The sequence below is a fragment of the Solanum lycopersicum genome, chromosome 11 (assembly GCF_036512215.1).
Source record: "Solanum lycopersicum chromosome 11, SLM_r2.1".
Taxonomy (NCBI): Eukaryota; Viridiplantae; Streptophyta; class Magnoliopsida; order Solanales; family Solanaceae; genus Solanum; species Solanum lycopersicum.
In genome coordinates, this window is record NC_090810.1 from 3,163,038 (window position 1) to 3,181,792 (window position 18,755).

General features: G+C 34.4%; 2 protein-coding genes across 4 annotated transcripts; both read right to left on the reverse strand.

Moving 5' to 3' along the window:
* Positions 1 to 887: 887 nt before the first annotated feature.
* LOC101244050 (glycerol-3-phosphate dehydrogenase SDP6, mitochondrial) lies at positions 888 to 10,977 on the reverse strand. 2 transcript variants are annotated; one of them, XM_004250007.4, is made up of 7 exons: positions 10,535 to 10,977; positions 6,824 to 7,297; positions 5,640 to 5,971; positions 3,876 to 4,036; positions 2,772 to 3,030; positions 1,282 to 1,577; positions 888 to 1,196 (listed from the first exon to the last, which is right to left on the reverse strand). In XM_004250007.4, coding segments are annotated over exons 1-7 (1,887 nt in total). In that variant the 5' UTR covers positions 10,899 to 10,977; the 3' UTR covers positions 888 to 1,195. The 2 variants fall into 2 exon arrangements, with proteins under 2 accessions (XP_004250055.1, XP_010312602.1); XM_010314300.3 differs by having other exon boundaries at positions 1,032 to 1,577; positions 10,535 to 10,975.
* Positions 10,978 to 13,599: 2,622 nt separating this feature from the next.
* Positions 13,600 to 17,091, reverse strand: LOC101244336 (U-box domain-containing protein 14). 2 transcript variants are annotated; one of them, XM_004250009.5, is made up of 5 exons: positions 16,375 to 17,091; positions 15,655 to 15,771; positions 15,154 to 15,567; positions 14,231 to 15,041; positions 13,600 to 14,116 (listed from the first exon to the last, which is right to left on the reverse strand). In XM_004250009.5, exons 1-5 carry the CDS (start codon positions 16,645 to 16,647, stop codon positions 13,971 to 13,973), a joined length of 1,761 nt encoding a protein of 586 aa, XP_004250057.1. In that variant the 5' UTR covers positions 16,648 to 17,091; the 3' UTR covers positions 13,600 to 13,970. The 2 variants fall into 2 exon arrangements, with proteins under 2 accessions (XP_004250057.1, NP_001306052.1); NM_001319123.1 differs by having other exon boundaries at positions 13,614 to 15,041; positions 16,375 to 17,034.
* Positions 17,092 to 18,755: the final 1,664 nt, after the last annotated feature.

Here is an 18,755-nt window from a genome sequence, read left to right on the forward strand (position 1 = left end):
CTTTACATTATTTTTTCCTAAAGTTAGATTAAACAGTGATGACAATTAATGAAAAATTAATTATGTATTTCTATGTTATGTGTGAAAGTAACCAGGGCTAATTCTTTCTTTTTACATAGATGTATAATAGAAATATTTACTTGAGATCGAAATTCAAAGTCAAAATTTTTTATATTATCTCTCGTGATTAACCAAATTAATAATTTAATTGATAAACCACAATTAGAAAATATTTAATGAAGCTCAACTATGTGATATATTTTTTTTTGGAAAAATACCCAAGTACCCCCTCAACCTATGCCCGAAATTCCAGAGACACACTTAAACTATACTAAGGTCCTATTACCCCCTGAACTTATTTTATATGTAATTTTCTACCCCTTTTTAGCCTACGTGGCACTATTTTGAAAAAAAAAAGTCAATCATCGTTGGGCCCACAAGATAGTGCCACGTAAGCTAAAAAGGGATAAAAAATTATTAATAAAATGAGTTCAGGGGAGTAATAGGACCTTAGTATAATATAAGTGTGTCTCTGAAATTTCGGACATAGGTTGAGGAGTACTTGGACATTATCCCTTTTTTTTTAAATGGCTTTAATTTTTATTTGTGATAAAAAATTGTAAATAGAAATTTTTAGTTAGTGAAGTATATAATAATAAAAAAGGAACAATATTAGAACCTTTCGATTCATTAATTGGCCTATAAATATATGATGAAACCATTTTATTATAATAAAAAAGCATCAAACCTAAGTAAAATTGCTACACAACAAATCTATTGAGTTGATTATAATTTAAAAATTGTGATGAACTTCAACTAGGAACATGAAATAAATAAACTTTTAATAAATATAACAACTATGCCTCAATCCTGAACTAGTCGAGAAATAACATTAATCTATACTTAATTAAAGTAATAATTATTACATCAGAGGGTCTAAATTTCATGCCCTAGACATAATCCAATAACACTATAGGATGATCAAGAGATATGATCATTGATATGAAAAAATTGAACTGTTGCTAAGAAACTTTGACAAAATAAGTCAATTCTACAGAGCTTTAATCCATATGAAATGCATACATGAAAAAGGTATGTGTGGTATTTTCGTCACTCGTAGGTAATAAGAGTAACGTGGAAGAATGTAAAAGCAGAACTCCGCGCCTTGAAGATTGATATACAGAGCTTTATCGAACCTAGAACAATGAGTGAGTAAATGTGGGAAACGGGAGATCTGACTATAGAAGAAGAACATGTTTTGTATCGGATTGAATAACTTACTAATGCTTCCCATCATGGAATTCTGCATTTTTTGATGACTTGAAAGTTTCTAAGAATTGTTTTCCCTTGTGCAGTTCTTGTTTCTGCCTTGACTTGTCCCATTTGTGCTCTTCAGCCAGTATCTCTATTATTCGTGGCAGTGCACGTTGTGCAGCATCAGTATCGAGGAAGGCAAGACGACATCTTCTAGCTACAAAATCTACAGCGGATTCACAGTATTCTTCCCGAGCACAGTATGCAACCTCAGCTTCCAAGAAAGGGTATCCATGAGCCAGTCGTTTTCCCAGATTTTCATTCTGTAATTCAGATCAATCAAATTAATCTGGCGTGGACATGAAAATGCCAGAAAATAGCTTTTTCTACTAAATGACTCTGAAGTGAAACATTAAGGCCCCGGAGTTGAGCAACTTTAGGATGAAGTACTTGGAAAAAACTCTTTTTGGCAATAAATTGTGCAAAAAGAAGAAGTGTGTCGAAACATTTCTGAACATTTTGAGTGCAGAAAAGGAACTTTTCTTTGAAAGACGCTCAATTTTAAAAAAAAGGCAAGCATTCAAAGCACATTATGAAAAAAAAATTCTTTCTAATGACAAGGAAAACCCGCAGCTGCTATCCTTTGGGTGCGCACAGGGTAAAATTGAAAAAATATTTTGCAATAACTTCTTGGAACAACTTAGATGAAGAAGTTCTCAGGATCACTTTTTTCAAGGTTAAAAAATATCTTCCATGACACTCACCTTGGAAGAATCCTGAAATCATATGGAGGGCCTATGAATTCGTGTACATTTTCGTAAAGTATTTTCAAAATGTGCTTGATAAATTATTGAGAAGGATTTTTAAGCTAGCATGTTCAGTCGATCATGCATTAATCATGCATATCTATTCAACAAGTTCTGGTTCCTATTGACGGTACAGGCTTCTCAAACAGCAAAAGTTCTTACTCCAGAGTGTTACTGCCATGACTCTTTCATAACATGGAAGCTTTTACCAAAAATCAAAATTTACTCCACATGCAAGTGTTAATGAGAATGAATGTTGATTCAAAGTTAATATGCTCCTCTGATATAATGAATTTCAAGTTCAGAGTGACTCAGATATTCCTCCTCAAATTCACATTCATGAATAGACACATCCCTGATTCTATTCAAAGCTTGAAGACCCGTACATATCAGTCAATGACAATAGAAATACTTGGTTCTTTATTAATTCCCAGAAACTGGGATTTATGCAATCTACAATAACTAAGCAAAAAAAGATAATTGCAGATATCAGCAATGGCAAAAAACTACTTTAAACAAGCATATAAATAAGCAAGCATGTTTCTATTGTTTTTTTTTCTCTTTCTGTTCATGAATTATAGAGTAGGTTGTATTAACAATGAGCTACCTTGAGGAAGCACTTGACATAAAAATGCATTAAGGTTAGTATGAAGACATATAGCCAAAGTACCAGAAGAAAAAGGAACAATTGGAACTAAGAAGGAAGCGAACCTGAGCAATAGCAGCCACTCGTTCAGCCATCGCACCATATGCATGAGATAGATGTTTAGCGGCAGCTGTGTCCATCGCTCCTGGAACAACCTTCCCTGCATGAGACCTTTTCATGCGGACATATTGTTGAGAAAGTACCGTAAAAGATGCAAGATCCCATCCATCTGCACCTACGAGTTGTAGGTTGTATGTCAAGCATTTATTTGCTGGGTTCAATTTTCCAGATTTTATAGCCGCATCAACCGCATCTTCTGCCATGCTGAAATGAGACAAAACTTCAAAATGGACCAAAAAACTTTGGAGATGGACATACACAAGATAACCAGATCATGGACTGACTTTCACCTTACAACCTCGCACATTGACCTATGTGTTAAGCCATTTAAAGGAAAGCTTCTAAGATAAAAGGAGTATGAAAGACCAAGAACGGCTAGCCCAGTCAGTCTGCCTTGAATAGAAGGATTAGGAGATGTTCCATTTTAAATTGTGTTTGGATTTAGAATTTTTTTTTTTGTCTTTGCAATAAATGTATTTATTGGCATTTTTTCAGAAAACAGTTGTTTTTCTGATTCAGATTTTGTGGAAATGATTTTAGTTGTCTTTTAGAGAGTATAATTATACTTACTAAACTTTTTTTGAGGCATTCATATGGGTGGATATTTTTTATATACAAATCAAATTGATATTTTACAATTTACACCAATGTGTAAAAAGCTATTATATTCAATAAAAAGTTTATCAAACCTACTAAACGTCTTCCAATGTTACAAAATATATCTCCTAGTAGTGTCTTTTATTGAAGAAAAGAAACAAGTTTCCGAATTTAGAGGAGAAAAGACTATGGTTCAAATTGCAATTCACAAAAGCTGAAATGAGGGCACCCAAAGGAAAAAAGGTTGACCCACTGTTTCTGAAACAAAAAGCACCCTCTATGGTTCTTCTATATAAAGTAGCCCAAGCTTCTTTCCATATTCAACGAATTGCACCTCTAAAGAACAACTTGGGGCTGCTTTCTAAGCAAACAGGCCTCTTTTCCATATAGAAACGACTCCTCATCTCACAAGACAACTAGCATTACCCATTAGTTCAGATATTATAAGTTACCTTCTATACGTAGTCCATTTTCCACCAGTAATTGTAACCAAACCAGGATGTTCTTCAGTGACAACATGATCTCTGGAGATGCTCGCCGTACTACTTGCCTTGGGGTCAATTGCTAGAGGGCGGATACCACTCCAAGCAGATAGAACATCAGTACGTCGTACCTAAATTTGAATTCTAACATCATTCTCGATAGACAAGGACACTATAGGTGACATAAAAACAAGAAAAACTATTTAAACTGGAGTTTTGGTTGCCTCCAGGAAAATAGAGAAACTGTTGCCTCCAGGAAAATAGGGAAACTAAACAGTCAAATACAGGTTGTAGCCATCTTACAAATACTAAATGAAAAAATAAGTAAACTGTTATAGCAATAACTGTGTATGACAAACACGCTCACTGTATTGACAACTTCGAGGCTGCTCACTGAACAAGAAATAAATCCATAAGCTACTGAGATATTATGATTCAAGTATCGAGCGTGCCTGTGTACATAGGAAATGTATCCCCCTCATCATCGAGAGTGTCAACACAGACATATCTACTAACAAGCAAAGCTCCTATGACTCATGAACAAAAGGATGGAGCTTTCTAACTATCAAGAAGTTCAAGTTATACCTTTTAAGTTCATGTCATCACAAAGGCCTTTTTCTTCTCTCTTATTTTGCTTTGAGCTTTCTCTGCCCCATCTCTCTCAATATTTTCATAGGGTCAAACATTCTCCTCTTAAGATTTCTGGGTCCTCACACAATTTGTTGGCTACTATATCGCTGGAGTTTTTGATATTAGTCACTAAGCTTTCCTCATTTTGTCAATGCAATCTTTTAACAAAAAAAAAATATGAATGACAAGCCTACACATTACTCCAAGGGACTTAAAGCTCAGCTTCCAGGAAGAAGTTTTGGAATCAAACAATAAAATCAAGAGACGCCATCATCCATTGTTGTAAGTTGAAATGCTTCACCAGATGCACATAAGTAAAGTTTGACCACAGCAGTAGTACTAATACCATCTCATAGTAGTACTGCAATCTACTTGTGAGATTTACAATTTGCCTCACATAAGAAAGAGCACATATATTTGTTTTATCAAATATGAAATTGGCAAGTCATTCTTTATGCAATATAGTTTAGATAACAAGAAGATTTTTCAATGCTATTACATAATCTACATCAAACATGTACAGTAAAAAAGTCTACATATGGAACACGTTGGATAGCAGTGATGCAATACTAGACCCCTTGTGGGAAATGGTCCACGATCGATTTATGCACTTGATACTATACATCAAACTCTTGACTTTTTCTATAAGGAACAATTTACATCCAATTCTGACTTAACTAATAGTTTAGTCAATAATCCAATATATAACCTGGAAGCCACTAAATGGCTAAAAGATAGTATACTGAATATCTCCTACACATTTACTGGAATAGCGTAATAAATTTCACCTTAATCCAAAAACTCAGCTTCTTTACATCGACTTCGTTCAATGAAAAAGCATAAAAACCAATTATGGGATTATAGTTAGCTCAGCTAAAAGTGATAGAGAAATATGCTATTGATCAGGATAGTAACATTTGAATTCAATATCAAACCAAAACAGAGATCAAGAGGCAAAAGTTGGTCACAATATAGACCTTTTTTTCAGATGCCTAATGAGGAATAATGATTATATAAATATTTGACTTACAGGGATTTATATTAGAGGCACTATGATATTAAAAGAAAAACAATAAATGTCAGGATTGCTAGAAATCAACACACCTTAACATTAAGATAATCAGAGATGGCATCCAAAATGAATTCGATCTCATTCTCATGAGGTTCTGGCAGCATCGTTATGCTGGTGTTTGAATCAGTGGTACCAGCTACTGTTCTGCCCAACCATGGAAGCATAAAGACCACTCGACCATCCTTAGTTTTAGGGACAATCAAGCCCATCCCGTCTGGAGAATAATAATCAGGAAGTATAATATGTACACCACTACTGGGACAAATCATGGGTTTTGCATCTTTATCAGCTAACGTCCGTACAGAATCACAAAAAGGCCCGGCAGCGTTAACAACAACTTTTGCATATGCATCAAACTCCTTCCCTGTCAGAAAAGGAGTGAGAACTTAGAGGCAGATAACTGACATGAACTAAAGGAGCAAACGATTAAAGGAGAAATTAATAAATAATACTCAAAGCATTTTCCAATCGTCTAAAAGTTGAACAGAGATTCATGCCAGAGTGACTTGCCTTTGTTGGATTAAATGCTTGTTTAAAGTTGATATTGCCACCCAACTCGAAAAGATTTATGCCAATTTTGGAATGTTTGTCAATAACACCTCTACGCAAATATTTTGACTCCACAAAAATATGGCAAGAAAATTCAAATAAGACCAGATACATATTTTGAAACATGATAACTCTAAGCCAAGCAACTTGTAAAAATTATGTCAGGAGCATCTGGTTATGTGGTTGGTAATCAATTACCAATCTTTGATACTAGAACAGACTCTTCACTCATAAGTCCAGCCGTGGACCATAACAAAAATATTTTAAGAGAAAGTTCAAAATTTTCAAAACCTCGGAAATCACTACACTTAAAAAGATCCTGCATGTCACTGACAAACATTTCGAAGAAATGACAAAGGTTCAAAGACGAGCAAAACAGATAATTGTACATATATTTTTTTTTTGAGGAGTAACTTTGTATTCACAAAAAATCATCATCAGAAGAATGATGAGGTGGGGCACTTACAATCCACAATGGGTGGGACACATCCATGGAGATAATTGTACATACATGGAGATATATAATGGGACTTCTAGGAGCAAGTGGTACAGCACATGATATTGGAACTCTATTTATCAACCTTAATCATTCCACCAGGATTACAAGCTAACTTTAACCACGGAACTGAGTAGGAACACAAATTCTACAATAAAATTCATGAAGTACCTGATAAATTATTCCGAATACGTGCACCAATTATTCTACCATCACCCTCATCTTTGAGAAGGGATACCACTTCTGCATGGTTAAGCACAGCTGCACCAGCCAAAGCAGCAGAGCATGCTAATGCAACATTGACGCGTGAGTCATTCATTTGTCCATCGTAATATACCACAGTTCCCTTCAGAGTTTTATCTTTACCATTTCGTGCGAGGGTAGGAAACAATTCAACAGACTCTTGTGCAGAATAATACCTAGACAAATGCAGTAGGTGTCGACCTGCAACCAAATCATACATTTTCAGGCCAGCCCAGTAGTAGATAGCGTCAAACCAATCAAAGCACGGAGTCATGCACGGTAAAGCATGACAAAGGTGTGGAGCATTTTCAATGAGCTGTTTACGCTCCTCAAGGGCATGGAAAACTAGCTTTAACTGCCCGTAATCCAAGTTGAAAACTGCTTTCTCCAAATAGCGAACTCCTGAAACAAGAATCTTAGTATAAGCAGTTTGCACGTCTTAGATAAAAGAAGATAACTGTGACAAATGAAGGAAAGCTTCAAGCAAATATCTAACTACTCCCTCCATTTCAATTTGATTGCCTGTTTTGACTTGATACACAATTTAAGAAAGTAAAGAAGACTTTTGAATCTTGTGGTCTTAAATGAAAGATATGTAGAATGTATCGAAAATTCCTCTTTAAGACCGTGGTCTTAAACATGTCATATATAAAATTAGAATTAAAGAGTTACTAAAAATGGAAAGAGGCGTTCTTTTTTAAAGGAATTAAAAAGGAACTAAGACAAATAAATTGAAATGGAGGTGCCTCAATGAAGAAATCAAAAGGGCTCTAAAATTTCTCAGTGCAGTTCTTCACATCATTTTAAGGGTCAAGTGCTCCATTCTCAACCACTAAGCTTTTAAGGTAGTAGTTAGTACAAAATATAACAATTTAGCCTGTCGAGCACTGGATATAGCATTCAAATCTTAGGAGTGATCTTATAGAAGACAAATAATATAATTTTATGTGAGTATCTTAATTTTCTTCTCTTTTTTTTTGGCCTTCTCCAAATTCCCTGGTCAAGATGCAGACCTATTAATCTGCTAGTGTTAGGATTTCTAAAGGGCTAATGGGTAATGACTAATGAAAATTGCGTGGAGACACAGCACCTATGGCAAAGCTTTTACAGACATTGTCCTGCGGCATCGATAAATGTTTGAAGCATCTTATACCAAGCAGTGTCATTTGAAAAGAGTCTTGACTGTTCTTTCATTGAACCTATCCCAAAGACAATCCAGAGCAAAGGATACATCGAGATTTTTGGCCTATAAGTTTGTTCTGGAGTACATACAAAGTAAAAGCAAATGTATTGGCAGGGAGACTTAAAGATGATGGGTAATCCCATATTATATTTCAGGATGCCTTTGAAGAAAGAAGATGAATCCTTGATGCTATACTGATAGCAATTTTTTTGATGAAGTAGATTCATTTAAAGGCATCAAGAAGATGCAAGCTTTACAAGGATAGATCAGTTAAGCTCACAAAAAAAGGATTTGTAGCCTCTTTCTGAACTATAGAGCTAACAAAATCCAAGAAGAGTTCTAAATTATTTACAGGGGTCAATTTGGACCAACTAAGAAAGCAAACTAGACATCTGCCTCGATACAAGATTTCTAGAAGTTGAAATTCCATCAAAACATCTTTTGTTCCTCTCTGTCCATAAACACCAAAAGATAGCACCATGGATCATCATCGACATACTCTTGATGACTTTTATCAACTTCCCGTGAACTCCAACTTTTAAGAGCATCCCTAACAGAGAACCGCATGACCCAGGAAAGACCAAAAAAGCAACAAAATATATTTCAGAGGTCCGAGGCAGCTGGGCAGTGCAGTAGGAAGTGGTTGACACTTTCTGTGCTCGTGGCTGAAATAGCATCGGTTAGAAAGCTGGAATCTTTTTGGAGAGATTATCCTGCATGAGGCATGAGTTGTGCAGTGCAGTTGAGCCAGTGGGTTTAATATTAAGAAGCATAGAGTAAGGATTATCATGCAACTTGGATACCTCGGAAGCTAACGGATCATTTATCTGAGTTTCTAATCTAGATATTTGTGAGAATGGAGCATCAACAAAGAGGGTGCACATGGAAAATGAACCATCATGGTGAAATATTTCATCCGGTACTATGAAATTTTCCATCTTATCCAATGCTACTCCATGAGGTTTCTTTAGTAGTTAAGCTCCTTCAAGGGGGGGTAGCTGGAGACCCTTTATCTTGTCACTGTTTCTTTTCATACGAGAGGCATTCAGTAGACACATAGAGAGGATAGTTAAAGGGGATTTTATCTAAGGATTTAAGGGTAGCTGAGAAGGAAATGAAAGAAAAGCTATATCCCAATTATTTTTTGCTGTTTGCATTCTAAGTTTGGGCCATAGATTTGGTATTTCTCTAAAGCTCTAATATGGTTCGCTACCTGCAGAGTAGCAGAAATCACACTATTGTGCATTTATTGGGTAAAAAGATTGATCCAGAACAGCAAAAGGTCTTTTTGTTTCAATCGTCTGCTTTTCTGTGTGGATCCAGATGATTGCTATAGTTGTCCCCAATTAGTTTGGGATTGCAACATATTTGACTTCTTAAAAGAGGAAATGCCCTTGTGTATAGATGGTTGGGATAGTTCTGTAGATGATTGTGTTGATCCAGTTGCATACTAAGAACAAAATTTTGCCACCACCATGGTATGATATTGTTAAAATATTGACTATAAAAATTCGTGATGACTTTGATTTTGATGATATCTATGCAAGGAGCCCAAAATCAACAAGATCGATTCCCTTAGGAATGAAATGGGAGGCAATAATCACTTGGATTAAATATTAAGAAATCATCGCAGCCAAGTAATTATTGAGCATAATAAATTGAGGATTTTAGTTTTCCTTCTGCTAAAACTCTTGAGATTCTAAAATGATAAGAGAAGCTTTCTAATACTTCAATTATTCTCTCACAAGGCCTTTCTCTTCAATCCGAATTTGCTGTGACATTGCCAACTCAGTCACACACAAAAATAGTGCCTCGAGTAACAATGTTTCTAACATCAAGATCCCTCCACATCAAGGCTCGCTCCCAGAGTTTTAGAAACATAGACAAAAAGATTCCTTTTCCTTATGACTAAACAACAATGACAAAAAGATTCTAAAGGAAAGTTTTCGTAAACCAGACTAACTCAATTTAAAGATTTCATTTTGAACTTGTTATTAGTGCCACTAACAAGCATATATAGGGTACGATAAATATAGTGTCCCAAAACTAATGCTGCTACAAGATTCCCAATTTTAAAGTTCCATCTAGTATATAGTTCTGCAACTATGTCCACTTGCATAAAAGGGAAAATAATGCTCAACACACTCCTCAATCCCTAAGATATCTTTTTTCATGAACATGGTGTCCTCGACTAACTCCACGGGATACTTGCCACCTCCCACCACAATCCCTTGACTAAAAAGACAATTTGCTTACCTTACTACCACTGCACCTCAATCACAGTTCAGTTCCAATAAACTATATCCATACAAAAATTCCTGTAATTCGACTATTTCTCACAGCTGGATGTGATCATTCTTTTACTTCAATGCATTAAATTAACATGAAGCCAGTTATACCAAAACCACCTATCGTACATAAACAAAAACTGATGAAAAATTTAAATTCTAACTAACCTCCATGAATTAGCTTAGTAGACCTTGAAGAAGTACCAGATGCAAAATCCTCTCGCTCAACCAATCCAACCCGGAGTCCTCGCGTCGCAGCATCAAGTGCAACACCGCAACCGGTAGCACCGCCTCCAACAACAAGTATATCAAGAGGATTAGCCAAACTAGAACCGATCAAAGCCGCTTCCTGAGTATTCCGTGGTGGTACGACGGCGAAAGGATCAGAAATTTTCCGGCGAAAAGTCTCGAGTGCGCTTAACTTGTCCCCGCGATCGTTTGAGGAGAATGAAGGCTGCCGTACAATTGTGTATGCTCCTCCGGCAACGGCGGCGATAGCGCCGAGACGACGGAGGCGAATTGAGGTGGCCATTACGGTGGTGTAGGTAGAAGAACCGAAGATGGAGGTAATTAATTTTTTTGAAGATTGAATTGTTTTTATTATTTTAAAAAAGTTGCATTGGGAATCGAAAAATATATATATGTACCCTCTCAAATGACTAAAATACCCTCATGTCTAAATTTGTTAAATTTTACAATTTTTGGTAATGTTAAGATTCTTTCTATTTTATTTATATAAAAAATATAAATATAAATAAAATATAAACATAGAGAAATTGTAAAAGATTTTTGTCAATATTAGATTAATAATCTTAGGGCAGTTCAAAATTTAACCGAACTCACTAAATTCGAATCGATAAAAATATTATTATAAATTATTAATTTGACAGTTTGATAGTTACTGTAATTTTATTTTTTATCGAGTTATCAGCTTCGTAATAACTTGAAACTTTTTTAGTGTATTAACCGATAATAGTTGAGAAAAATCTCGTAAGTTCAATATGTTTTACTATTCAAATTATGGAAGTAATACGAAACTGAGGTGATTTCTTTTATATTTATGAGTTATTTTTAACAATAAAAAAATTCATGCATAATCATAATGACAGTCAATATTCTAATTAATGTCTTTATGATTTCTTAACAATTTATCTTGTCTACTAGCTAAATAACCGAATAATCAAATTGATAATTTTTAAAATCAAATCGAATCTAACTTTGATCAAACCTTCTTATTTTGAAATCCTTTCTATTCCTTTATTTTATTTATTATTCTATAGGATAATGTTAAAATAGAAAGAAAAAAAACAAATATTGTCCATGATGGACCAATTTTGTCATTACGTGGTACTCTCTCCATCTGATATTGTTTGTCATGATTTCTATTTTTAGAGTTAAACTATAAAAACTTTAACTAGCATTTTAAGATGTATGTATTTTTTTTATTATATTAATATGCAAAAAATTATAATTTATAGTACTTTTCATATAATTTTAAAATATCTAATATTTTTATTTAAAATATTGAATTAATGTGATCTAATTTACCTTTAAAAATTAGTTAAATTGACTTTCGATAAACGCAACATGACAAATAATTCTGGACGGAAGGATATAATAAAAGGCATAAAAGTCATTTAAAATATACATTATGGGAAGAAGATGGAGCATTATTGGGTCAACCCTCTCCCAGGCTGCCGCGCAGACGAAGCATGGGCTCGTGACACGTACACCCACTTTCTGAGATCGACGTTCGATATTCGGTTCAGTATTTATTGAAAAATATATACTGAAAATATTTTTGAATTTAATGTGAAATTATTAGTTTTGTATTTGAATTATTGAAAGAATTAACTAAACTTATGTATACATTCTTGATCTGTCATATGATAATGTAAGTGGTCTCAAGCTATTGTATCAGCATCGAGCTATTAATTAAAAGTCAAAAGAAGTGTTAAAAATGTCATTGTATGTGAGAATTTAAAAAGCGTAATTTACTCTTAGATAAATGAGTATTTTTAACGATACAAATTTAAATTTTCATAATTATTTTGATTTAGTTCGATTTTCGGTGATTTATGTGATACTTTAATACTATTGAATTTTTCAACCTTTTCACCCCCTTAACTCAAGTATCTTGTGATCCTTCGATATTTTTTGTTTCAAACAAATTTGTATTTCTTTTAATTAATTTAGTTGCTCATGATATGTGTGTGTGATTTATTTAGATCTATTATTAAAAAATTATTGGAATATAATTTCAATAAAGGTGGTCTTGTATGATCCCTCTATCGATTTAGTATTATATTTATTGCTAATAATCATTACATAATTATTATTATAAGTTGTTATCACGTAATTATTATAGTATAATTTTGGACAAGTATATTAGTAGACAGTAGACACTGAGACTATTTATTTTATTTTTAAAAAAAAATTTCAATCTATGTTTGATGTCTGTTTTGAAGCTTGGACTAAGTTAAAATCATTACGAGCTCCATTAAAAAGGAGGTGCTCTAAGTAAGATTTTTCATTTTCAGGATTCAAATTCGAGAGAAGACGCTCACCAATACAACTATTACTAGCTTTTAGAGTGTATTTCATCCAACAAATAAATTTTCGGCGTCATATTTATTTGGATTTTCTTTAATATTTTTGGGATATGATATTTAATTGGGAAAACGGATAAATATAACCCCGAATTATCATAAATGATATGCAGATACTTTTCGTCATATTTTTGGGACATTGGTGTCTTGCCGTCCAAAAACTAGAGCATATAAGTTCTTCACTCTAATGGAAGACTAAATAGAGACACGTGACGGAATTTCATCTGCCATGCCGGTTTTAATAAATATAGGGTCGGTGGATAAGATCACGGCACGTGTATGTCCGTTAATATAAAGAGTATATATGCTTTGATTTTTGGACAGCAGAAATATCAATGTCTCAAAAATATGATAAAAGATATATGCATACCATTTATGATAGTTTAAAGGTATATTTATCCTTTTTCTCCGTTTTAATTCTTAGTATAAGAAAGTGATGATTTCATAGAAACCAAACAATAAATTTACTTGTTTGTTTCAAAATTCAAAGTCCAAATAGATGTTCAGCAGATGGCAGTCAGCTGGAGCTTTTGAATTTTAGGGTCCTACTCTTGTGACTTATGGTCGATAAAAATAATTTTTCGCAGTAATAAATATATATAGTATCAAAGAGTGCTAAAGTCATTACGGTGACAAATTTTTTTCTTCATTTCATCATCAAAAGTGGAAGTGACATTACTTCCATAATCAGACACTAAGATGAAAAGTATAAACAACAAACATTATATAGATTACAGCTATAAACACTAACATGAAAAAACAAGCCTTTGCTCCTGGACCAAGGTTTCAAAAAGAAGTGAAAAATATACATATAGAGAAAAACATTGCTGACTTTATAAGGGATCTTTCTCCGTTGGCGTGTCAGAATCGCGTTTACAGTTAAGTTACTGGATTGTCTGACCTCCATGAAGTTCTCAGGTAGAATTAATCCTTCAAGATTCATACATTCCTGTTGATAGCTGCAAAAGAGAGTCTTCGCACAGATTAATCTAGTGTTATGATTCAACTGGATCGACTCGTTGAAGAAGTTCCAAAACACTTCCGGCTTTTCTTTTAGCTCTATCTGTACCATTCTCCGATAGTTCCTTCAGTACCTCTTCTGCTCCAAGCTCCCTAACGATCTTTAAGCTCTGAACATCACCTGTACATAGAGACCACAAAATAGCTGCAGCATTCTCTCGGTTACGAGGAGAACCTGTCCTAATTACCTGAACTAAGACGGGAAGTGGCTCAGACTGAGCAATAGCTGCCTTACCCTCCTGATGACTTGCTAGTATTGCCAATATCGCAAGTGCTTCATCCATCATTCCACCCCCGGGATCCTTGAGTAATCTTACTAGTGGTGGAACAATTCCTGCCCGTACTGCCCTGACTTTGTTTCCTTGATAGATTGAGAGGTTGAATATAGCAGTGGCAGCGTCCTTTTTTCCCCTTGGGGTTCCATGACAGAGCAAATCGATCAGCGCTGGGATAGCACCAGCTGCTCCTATTGCCACTTTGTTTTCATCAACTACTGATAAACTGAAAAGGGTAGCGGCTGCATTTTCCCTTGCTTCCATGCTTCCATTTCTTAGTACATCTACTATATCAGGTATAGCACCAGCATTTACGATAGTTCCCTTGTTACTTTCATTTATGGATAGGTTAAGAAGTGCGGTGACAGCATGCTCCTGAGTACGAGAATCTGATGATGATAGTAGTTCAACAAGTAGAGGAATTGCCCCGGCTCCAGCAATGCAGACTCTGTTATCAGCATTTCTTTTTGCTAGCAAACGGAGCTCACCGGCAGCTGCTCTTTGCTGCTCCGAATTACCATTAGCAAGTTTTTGTAATAACGCATCAATAGCAACACGATCACAGTCCGAACCACCAGCTCCAGTCCTTTTATTCCTACAAGTTCCTTGGTTTTTAGGCAGCTCAACACCATTACTCTCACACCACAACGCAATCAGGCTCTTCAGAACGTAGTTTGGAGTCAGCGCAGTGTGCAACAGTGTCTGCTGAGTCTTAGGGCAGGTCTTGTGTCCTGCATCCAGCCATTTTTGGATGCATGACCTTTCATAGGTCTTCACATGAAAAAATTAGCAGACATCCATCAATCTTAAGCCAGTAAAACGAGGAGCAACTAATTTAATCCATCAAAGTAAATGTTCTATCAAGAAAGCAAAGACACTTAACCTGTCCGGTAGATACAATAACAGGATCTTTCATCAACTCAAGTGATATTGGACAGCGGAAGTCATCTGGAATAACGGGAGATCTGTGCTTAATCAAACTCTTGTCACCCTCAAGAGCATCCAGTTCAGGATTCTCTGTCATTGCACAGTCCTTCAGCTTTCTTAGGAGGTATGCTATTGTTTCAAAACACTCTTCGGGATCTCCACCACTAGAAATGACCATGTCATGGATGGCAAGCGACTCCTTCTTTAGATCATTTATGGTCCTGAGATGCAGTTTCTCAGACAGCCGTTTGAAAATCAGGGGGTCAGGATATTGTTCCCTTTGTGCCATAGCTAAATCCTTTTCAAGTTGCTCATCAGGTGACTCCATCTTTCCTTTGGCTCTTTTAAATTGAGCATGCACAAGTTCAATCTAGAAAAAACCAAACAATGTGAAGATTTTCAGTAAAAGATAATGGACATCAGGTATAACCATTAAAAGGATTGCTAGATGACGTACTTGTTCTCGAACTTCCTCAGATAAATCAAGCTTATTGTAAGGAATGTGGCTTAGTGCATCTTCAATTTGCTCTGTCACATCTAGAAACCTTGATGATATGTTCTCGATCTGTAAAGCCTGCAAGACGAAAAACGCAAGTGATCCTTAGGAAAGATGAAGTAAGAGACAATGTCATTCATGATGATAATTTTCAGCACAGAGACGCAACGAACTTGATGATACCATACAAACGGCATCCATCATGCAATGTGTAAAGCTAGTGCAGAAAACAACTACTTATGATTTATTTGAACCATCAAGTTGCGCCTAACTCAACCTCAAAAGCTAGCTCAACACGAAAGGAATGTCTTAATTCCAAATAAACAAAACACCAATCCATTCCACAATCAATATAGGACTCAAACCCACTCTAACAACCCCATTCACGCCCAAGACCAACAGGAGCGTGGATCGAGAACCCAAACAGGGTTGGACCTAGCTATAATAACATGCAACGATATGACACCTAAACCTAACTTAACCCTAAAATCTAGCTCAAGAAGAGAGAACTATCCAAGTCCATATAAGCAAACCACGAGTCCATTCCGAAACCAACCTGATACTCTTAACTCACTCTTAACAGATACTGAACTGATTTTCTACAACCAAGATTGATAAGTCCTAAGCAATTGTCATCATAAATCATTCAACAGTGACAAAAATTAAATCAAAAGTCAATACCTGAAGAATCTTACTGCCTTCATTTACAGATTTGAGAAGCTCCAAACCTGAAATAAGAGCAATTTTCAACAACTCAAGCCCATGAACAACATCATCTCCAACCTCAACACCATCACTATCTTTCAAATCCTCAACTAAAGGACTCAAAAGCTTCACTCTTCTCACCAAATTACTGTACATCCTCTTAGACACTGACCGGCACTCCGGTAAACCAGAAACCCCATCGATTAACTCCGTCAGCTCGTTGATTAATTCCTCTTTCTGATGACCCATATGCACAAAAATCGATTCTTTAACCAAATTGAGCAAACCCCAGCTGGATAAAATCGATTCTTTAACCAAATTGAGCAAAACCCAGCTGGAAAAACCGATTCTTTAACCAAATTGAGCAAAACCCAGATGGAAAAATGGATTTTTTTATCAAATTGAGAGACACCCAGATGGAAAAATGGAATCTTTAATCAAATTTAGAGACACACACAGATGGACAAACAGCAATGATTATACAAATCCTTGCTGGGTTGGCAGTTGGTTGATGAGTTGACTGAGAAAAGACATGAGTTTTTTGGGTTCTTGAGGTGATTTCAAGCTCAAAGATTTGATGAATTTTGAGAATCAAAGAGAAAATTCAAAGCTCTTTGTTCACACAAGGAAAAAACAAAGCAGGTGAAGCATAGATGAAATGGAAAACATTGATTTGTTGAGCTTCTATTAGTCAATTTTAATAAGTTTTATCTTTATTTTATTTTATTTTTGGTAGATTTTGACTGATTAATGATGATTAATAATGAAAATAATACAATAATAAGATCTTACTTTCACACCATATTTTGTGTTTCAATTATTTCACTATTACTCTGCTATTTCATTTTACGTGATATTTTTTATTTTTCGAAAATTAAACAGTTTAATTTTGATCGAATATTTACGTATGAAATTTTCAAATTTTTGAAATGAAATTTATATAATTGTAAATTACGAAAGAGTACTATAAGTCACAATAATTGATATTTTAAAATATTAAAAAGATTCGTGAAAAAATTACGATAAAAATACACTTGTTTGAATCTTGAAATTCAAAAAATGTCACATAAAATGGAACAGAAGGAATAGTATTTTTTTGCTCTTTGGTCTTTCTAATAGGATTTGCTCGACCCCTTCTTAGTTGCTATGTTTTTTGACGTTTTTCAAAAATTTATATTTTGTATTTGCGCCACCTGAGTTGATATCTTTTGAAAATGATTTTTCTACTTTTACGAGGTATCGATAAGGTCTACGTTCACTGTACACTCCCTGAAAGCACTGAATTTGTTGCGCCTGAATCGATATCTTTTGAAAACAACTTCTCTACTTTCGTGAGATAGTGAAAAAATTTACGTACACTCTACTCTTTTTGAAAATACTTGTGAAATTCACTTTATTATTATCTACTCGTATTACTTAATCATAATAAATTTATAGTTATATATTATAGAAATAAATAATTGGAGTTGGTAAAATATATTTATTGAATAGTATTATATTTTCATGAAAAATTATAAAATATAGTGGATTTTACTATTATGTGTGAACTTGTAATAATTCAAGAGTTGGGGTAGAAATTAGAGGGAAAATAATTGCATATTGTATAGGTCAATTTCAACATGAAATAAATTTCTAGCTGCCTTTTTTGGAAAATAATTTCCTTCTAATTTGGATTATATATATAGACTTTTTTTTCTATCTTTTTTGTTTTTTTTTGGGGGAATATGTTAGAATAGGTCCATATCAGACAAAACCAAAATTGAATAAATAGTATATATTATATTAATAATTTAATGAGTCTTAACTCTGTTACTTTTTACGTAATTTATAAATTCTTTGATCTGTTTTTTTTTATCCCAAAATTTAGGAAAATTGATTTGATCATATGTAGACAATTTACTATAGAAATAAAGGATTTTTTAGTAAATTTAGGGTGTTATTTGATGTAAATAATTTAAATTTGATAGACTATTATTAATATTTTCTTCTTCAAAGTTTCATAAATTATTTGACCATAAGTAGGAGAGATTTGATTTAGAGGCAAGAATAATTTAAGGACTAACTATTGTGTTTTATAGGATTATTTTTTTGTATTTTTGTTTTTCCGAAAAAAAAAGTTATTCCTTTTATGGTGATTCGAAATAAATGTCACGATCCAAATCCGAGCCGCGACTGGCACCCACACTTACCCTCCTATGTGAGCGAACCAACCAAATCTAAACCTTAACATTTCAATGTAATATCATAATGCGGAAGACTTAAACTCATTAAATAAAGGTCAATTCATTAACTTCTAAAATTCAACATCTATTATTCCCCAAAATCTGGAAGTCATCACCACAAGAACATCTATGATC

Excerpts from the sequence above, each read along its gene's own strand:
- LOC101244336 (NM_001319123.1), bottom strand. The coding sequence starts at position 16,647 with ATGGGTCATCAGAAAGAGGAATTAATCAACGAGCTGACGGAGTTAATC. Across the intron at positions 15,772-16,374 it reads AAGGCAGTAAGATTCTTCAG|GCTTTACAGATCGAGAACAT; the intron begins GTATTGACTTTT and ends TTCGTCTTGCAG. Across the intron at positions 15,568-15,654 it reads CTGAGGAAGTTCGAGAACAA|ATTGAACTTGTGCATGCTCA; the intron begins GTACGTCATCTA and ends GGTTTTTTCTAG.
- LOC101244050 (XM_004250007.4), bottom strand. The coding sequence starts at position 10,898 with ATGGCCACCTCAATTCGCCTCCGTCGTCTCGGCGCTATCGCCGCCGTT. Across the intron at positions 7,298-10,534 it reads TACTAAGCTAATTCATGGAG|GAGTTCGCTATTTGGAGAAA; the intron begins GTTAGTTAGAAT and ends TTCTTGTTTCAG. Across the intron at positions 5,972-6,823 it reads TATTCGGAATAATTTATCAG|GGAAGGAGTTTGATGCATAT; the intron begins GTACTTCATGAA and ends CTTTTCTGACAG.